The 6832-nt window shown below is 41.4% G+C and overlaps 1 protein-coding gene across 1 annotated transcript; it reads left to right on the forward strand.

Annotated features, from left to right (window-relative positions):
* Window positions 1-1011: 1011 nt before the first annotated feature.
* On the forward strand, window positions 1012-3557 carry LOC147798809 (uncharacterized). Its single transcript, XM_087138402.1, has 4 exons — window positions 1012-1092; window positions 2069-2210; window positions 2692-2774; window positions 3138-3557. The coding sequence occupies exons 1-4, from the start codon at window positions 1012-1014 to the stop codon at window positions 3309-3311; spliced, it is 480 nt and encodes a 159-aa protein (XP_086994528.1). The 3' UTR covers window positions 3312-3557.
* Window positions 3558-6832: the final 3275 nt, after the last annotated feature.

The raw sequence follows: 6832 nt of genomic DNA on the forward strand, positions 1-6832 counted from the left end.
CACAATAGATCATTTAATTAACTCAACATAATCTAGCTTACCAACCGATCCTCCCCCTCGATCCCCGATCCTCCCCCTCGATCCAACAACTTATATTTTTGAAGATTAAACCTGGATCTGGGTGATTTGACGTCCGCTGAAAATATAAACGTCTACATGTCGCTAGGTTTTGGCGGCAAGTCCAGACGCAAACTAGTAATAAAACTTTACAATATTACTACACATACGCCCGTACAGAATTGTCATTCTCCTAAATTTTTGAGTAACAGTCTTAATAAAGATATTGAGCACCTTAATCATATTACTTATAGTTATATTGGAGGTTTACAATCGAAATGTAATCAAATAACAACTAAATGTCCCAGAATCTATCCCCTATCACGACCCTAAAAGTTAGTATCATGTCGCCCCATTATCAGGGCACCGTTAAAGTTAAAGCACGCTCTCTGTTGGCGGACAAAATCATTCAATAACTATCTTACGGTGGATCTTTATAGTCCACTCCACCACATCAACATGGAGCTATGGGGGTGGGGGGGGAGTTTTAGCTTGTTTAGGCCCCTACGGCTTGCCTAGCAATTAGCATATTCCATGGAGGAAGGAATCATGCCTAACCGAGCACAAACTCTGGCATGTCTAGGGCCACGTTTGGCAGATTGGATCTACCCGGGGACAGAAAGTGTTTCATATAACGCCACATGAGTTTCTCAAGTTCCTGAAAGACTCCAAAATGGGCCACTTTGTAGGAACCCAAGGCTGTTTTCATCAGATTTTTTTCCAGAGGGCTTCAAATCTCGTTTGAGGTCATAGTGGCTGCTTTAATTGGTCTGACATACTTCTCCCAAAGCCTCATGGATTTTGAAAGATTTGTGGAGGTAAATGGGGTTTAATTTACAAGATTTACTCAGCTTTCCAGAATCCCTGATATATTTGTATGGCTCGTGAATACTGAGAGCTTTCCAATAAAGCTTTCTTCAAAATGCCTGTGTCGATATTCCGGTTACTGTCCGAATGCACAACAAGCTAATGAAACGCTACGAAAAAGAGTTGAAGACCAACACTACCCACACAGAGACTATTAAAGCGTTAAACGTAAACCAAACTAGTCACCAATTTATAAGGGAAACAAAGGTCAGTGAGTCAATTTCTTACCACGCCTTTATGCCTGACCCTCATTGACTTTTCTCTCTGGACTTTGCTGAATGTAATGGCAGACGCCATCAGCTTAGTGAGTAGCCTGCCAAATCCAACAGATGAACAGCACAACAAAGGTCTTACGATTACTCTTGAGATCATTGAAGTTCAAGAGAAATTAAACTGAACTCTGGCATATTTGGCACTGATAGGATTTGCGAGCAAGACAGAAATATGGCTGCTGTAACTGGACCGAGCTTACAGCTAAGATTTCACCTGGGATTAAATTATCTACCCGACCCGTCCTAGAAAAGGGGTACAAACTGCTGGTCCACCCCCAGCAAAAAATGCAAGCACCGATACCAAGTTGGTGTCGAGTCGTCCAAGGCCATGTTTGCATCATACCCAGTGTGCTGAAAGCAAATACAAGCACTTCAGCAGCAGTTTTCATTCAGTAGTCATCACGCCCACTTCACACTCTTCATGACACCAATTAAACTTCATCCATTTGATTCAGCATTCGATTTAAAGCTACTCAAAATTAGAGACTAGCTAATGGAACAAAAAAGTCCAGTGCTTGCCTTCGGCAGCTGACATGCTCTCTGAGCGGCTTCTTGTGGCTCAGTCTGTCAATAATCAACGTGTAGCAACCTCGGCTTCATTTCTGTTTTTTAATTATCAGTTTCTTCATTTTTTTTATTTTGGGGGGTGTAGAATTTGAGCCAAAGCAGAATGCTTGCCTATCATTATTCTTGCCAGTCCTCAAAGTGGCTGGAGAGGTGACCAGATGTCTACCTATCCCTTCTCCGAAAATCAAAGTGTGGTTAAATTGATTTGAAACTCAACTAATTAATGTGGCCATTCAAGTTTGTTTATATGATAAGCGATTTGGCTGGTGTGTTTTGCCCTGCAATCTTCTATTTTTGAGGGGCAGCTTAGAATTCAAGACTTGGAAAATCAGCTGCATCGCTCCAGAGAGCAAGTTCATTGTTTGGAGAGGTCACTGACCCCTAATGGTCGCAGGAGGCGGGCTGGGAGCCGCTCAAATAGTGCCTCGCCTTTCACAAATCCCCAAGGTCAGTGTGTGCTTTTGTATGAACATTGCTCCTTTACACCTTTCTTGTCCTGAACAGTACGGTGTGCCACTATAGAGCTGTGTTAAATTGTAATTATAAAATGAAGCCTGCTGGCCACATCCATGATGGTGCACAGACCCCTTGCAAATGTGAAATCAAGTACATTTGTAGTATGACTGTATGCGTGTCTCCATCTGTAGACCAAACCAGTGTGTCATCAATGCCAATATGCCAAAATCAAACTGCGGTTAGTAATTATAATACTGTTGCGCTATTTATGCGCATGTTTGCTGCAGATGAATATTGCTGCGGCTTCTTCAAAGCATCAGACTTGTAGAAAGTGCACTTATATCTTTCCTTGACCTTCCACGTTTCATTAGAGCACATTGTTAATTTATTTGATTTTTTTCAATAAAAATTGTTAGTTTTGTTCTATTAAAAATTGCATATGAAGTCCAAATGTCTGTGGTTCTGTTGTCAGAGATTCAATGTTTGAAGAAAGAGAGAGACCAGCTGGCCAAGGACAAGAAGAGACTCAAGAAGGAGTTGCAGGGGCTGGATGAGGTAACAAAACTAATTCTGACCACTAACAGAGAAAAAAACTTCAAAAGCAATAAGAAATGTCAGACCTTCCCTTGAGTAGCTTAGTAATTTTCAATAAATGGTCACTTCAAACAAACGATACTTCACTATGAAACTTCTCTGGCAAAAGGATACCTGGTTCTTTCCTGGCTTTGATTTTTTATGATATTGAGGTTGTTGAACAAATTTGGATAAGCCCACATGTAAAGCACTGGTGGGTGGTATTTTGCGATCCTGGGTCCATCATTGTCACTGGGTTTCGCTTGATTTGGGATGGTAGGGGCTAAATGCAGTGAAGCACAGTACAAAAAGATTCTCTACACATCATATTGTGTTTTTTCCCAGGGCTTCTTTGATGAAATTGAGGACCTGAAATACGCCCTGCAGCAGTCGGCCAAGCTGAACAAGGAATACGAGAAGGCACTCCGACGAACCTGCAAACAGTTTGGTGTTCCATACCCAATGAGCAGTGATGACGTCAGAGATGACAATCCTGATTCTAGATTGGATTTTTGTTAAGGTAGACAGAGGGTTGACTCGGACTGTGTCTACTCACAGTATGGTGCTTTTTAAGGACAAGGAATAGCTCCTTGCCTGTGCTGCCTAGTTAGGGATTAATTAAAGGGTTGAAATAAATTGCATCATCTTGTTGGAAATTGAAAACCCTCCCAATGAAATCCATCATTCCTCACTAATACTGCGAACTGACAAGTCTTTGATCAGGAATTTGCTAGAGCCCCTACATTGTCACACTCGGAGGATCAATTCATATGCAAATTGAATAAAGAAAAATCTGCCCGGGTGTTCTGAGCTATGTATTTAGAGTTTTCCTACGTCAGTATCATTTTTTTTTTATGTTTAGCCGCACACATTCAAAGCCTCGCTGAATTTGACAAAGAGGAACACGTTTATCCAGGATTTTTTAGGAAAATGTTGCATTCATTTCTGATATGTTTATAAATAAACAAAGAGTTGCGTATATTTACATTATGTGGAGTTGTCTCATTTCTTAGACATACGTGCAGAATGGAGATGTCAGATTGTTGAAGGCTGAGCCAACTGTATTAAATTCTAGACAATTACAATAATGCGTGTGCGTCCAACCGATCGTGCATAAACCCATGATATTCTCTGAACAAATTCACATTGAAGTGGTCAGACTGAAAAAAGTTTATTGCACTAAACTGTTATGAAATTGTTGGAATCTTTTAGTACTTGCACATTTCACTGCATTATTCATAAAAGTACATTAATTAATTTTTCAGAATGAAAATAAGGGTTAGAAATTAACGTGTACCACAGTCTATTCCTCATTCCAACAGTTATTTGAAAGGCTGGAAATGGGCGTTTGGATTTAATTAGTTGCTTTTGAAAAGTCAACTTCATTCAGAAAACTGATCCTGTTCGTAACCCGTGACATTGATAATTGATTTCTACAAACTGCAAAGTGTGTTTATGCTCGAAAATAAAGCACAGGGAAGACGGTGAGAAGTGATCGAACACACTTTGCATAAATCTCATCTTCCTCGAAATTAGATTGGTTGCATTCTCAAGGCCCCCGCATTTAAAGGTTGTAAAGCGTGGTACGCTACATTTCGTGCTTCAGGGGAAATGCCAACGGCCAAATAATGTCCATATATTTTGGATTCAGTGCACCAATTTTGGATTCATTTACCCACCAAAGCTCGATTTTGTTGACCGGAATTAATTATCGGTGGGGGAGGCACAACCGCGATATCTACGATCCTGTAAGTGTAGAAGTCACGTGTGTATGTTCTGCAGTCCGACATACGGTCCACCGCGACTTAGTATTTAATTAAAACCCTGCGAGGCGTTACGAATGTTTACTCACACGGTGGCTGGAGTGGACTATTCCGTTGAGTCCATTTCATTTTTCAGGGTTGCAGAGCCCTGAGTCCGTCCTAAAGGTATATTAATGCTTCAGTGGTTGTCCCCTAGCCTCTACAGATCTTACAAACCACCAAAAACCACAAAAACTACATCCCAGTACCGTGCAGGCCGTTTTCCCAGGCTATCCCGATTTGGAGGGGGGCCCTCGCCACGCGCCAGCCAAGCCATACCACCACCACAACAACCCCCCCACACAAAAATAACACTTCAAAGACAGCCGAAAGAGGCCTCTGACAAGTTTCAGACAGCTGGCACTGATAAAGAACATCCCACTGCCTGTACCAGGCACCGTTTTGTAAACAACCCATTAGATTGTACACAAAGGACCACTAAGCACACGGTCCAACAGTCCTATGGGAATTGGCTGGAGGTGGGCTCAAGGCCGGCTGGATTTTTTTCATTTTTTTCTGGCTGGGGGAGGCCCTAGCTGTAAAATGACTAAACCGGGTTTTTCAGCATGTACAGGGGTAGGATATGATAAGTAGTCGTGGAATTTGGACCAAAAAAATGCTAATTAGCTCCAACGGACTCGCCAAAAGAGGCCGGTCCCTCTTCCCAGGGTTCCAATCTCAGTGCGCAAAATCTGTTGACCCTTTCCAAACGCGCATTATGTCGACAGTTTTCGTGCACTGTGACTGGTCAAAGCGTCGGAAAGTCTGGAAGCTAGGTTGTGAAGTGCCCGTATTAAGGCCCTACGTGTATATGGAGGCATCCAGTGATTTTTGAGAATAAGTTTTTGCTAATTAGTTGATTAAAAACAGAATTTACGGCCAACTGCAATCACCTTCCGTCTAATCCTACTTCTGTTCATGCCAAACAGCCTGGTTTGGAGGTATTGTAATAGTTGTTATTAGTGTTTGTTAGTTTACACTTTACTTTATCGCGCGTTTTGTCATATAATTTCCAAACCCGTCAGCCAGGTCTTGTACTTATTATTGATCGTTACATTTTGGTTGACAGTTCTATTTATTTTTGAATAAATGCATGTGAACTACACTTTGTTTTCAAATTGTTCTATTACAAGAATGCAGTCATGCATCAAAATATTATTTCAGATCTGCAGTTTGGACACCCACCCAACACCCCCCCCACTAAATATACCTAAGAATTTTTTTGCCGAATTTATTATTTACAGGGTGCAGAGAACATACACTTATGAAATTAAAACCATTAGAACTAAATTTATGTTCAGGAATTGATAATAACAGGATTATTATACCTGTGTCCACAAAATCCACACGTCCAGCCGCAATGGGGGGGTCCTGACATGCAGGGGCGGGTACGTTGTTGAGCCGGAATTCAACTGGGAACTCTACTTCAGTGGTAAGTAGCTAGCGCCACTGGGATCCCTGCTCATAGGAATGCCACTTTGAAAAAGTTATTTTTCGAATAGAATTATAGTATACTGTTGTTAGAATTTTGGAGTAAGAAGAATTCGAGCAGGAAGAATTTGAGTGCAATTTGAGCAAGAATTAAGTGTTCGTTGGGGCTGTGGTAAGGGCGACTTCTTTTTACAGGTGCCACATGCATGTACATAATTATCCATCCTTTGATAAGCCGCATCTACCATGAAGCCAAATTTAATTGCCATGAAGCCAAAATTTAATTTACAACTTGAAGGCCAAAGGATGCAGACCAGTAAATAAGTCGAAAACTGCCAACGAAATGGACCACTTTGTGGCCCATGAACTTGAAGATTTGTAGACGGAAAAGATACGGTTTAGTTGCGCAAAGAGAATACCAGCTTGCATTTGAATGAGGTTTGGAAGGAAATCGATGCCTGAAAACGGTCTATTTTTTAGAAGTACGTAGAATCGATCCGAAAATGGCGAGGGGCTCGACTGCCGTTTAGGGGTGACCTTCTGTGGAAATAAATATCTTCAAAAGTCATCGGTTAATGAATGAATGGAAATTTGAAAAGGAAACGAAAAATCATAAACTGGGCTTTAATTTGACGTACGTCTCGAACTCCTGAGAAACTCGTGAGTATTTTTCCTGATTTTTTGAAGTTCGGATATTTATCACTGTTGGCTATGGGAGTCCAGGGCTGGGCTGCAACCTGTGGCTAAAATGATGGGCGCCCTCTCTGTGATTGTGACTCTGGTTCCTTGTCTTCTTGTATGAGATAC

Source organism: Acanthaster planci, linkage group LG06 (genome assembly GCF_054643075.1).
Source record: "Acanthaster planci isolate LZ-2023a linkage group LG06, COTS_SCS, whole genome shotgun sequence".
Lineage (NCBI taxonomy): Eukaryota > Metazoa > Echinodermata > Asteroidea > Valvatida > Acanthasteridae > Acanthaster > Acanthaster planci.

Excerpts from the sequence above, each read along its gene's own strand:
- LOC147798809 (XM_087138402.1), top strand. The coding sequence starts at position 1,012 with ATGCACAACAAGCTAATGAAACGCTACGAAAAAGAGTTGAAGACCAAC. Across the intron at positions 1,093-2,068 it reads AGACTATTAAAGCGTTAAAC|CTTAGAATTCAAGACTTGGA; the intron begins GTAAACCAAACT and ends TTTGAGGGGCAG. Across the intron at positions 2,775-3,137 it reads AGTTGCAGGGGCTGGATGAG|GGCTTCTTTGATGAAATTGA; the intron begins GTAACAAAACTA and ends GTTTTTTCCCAG.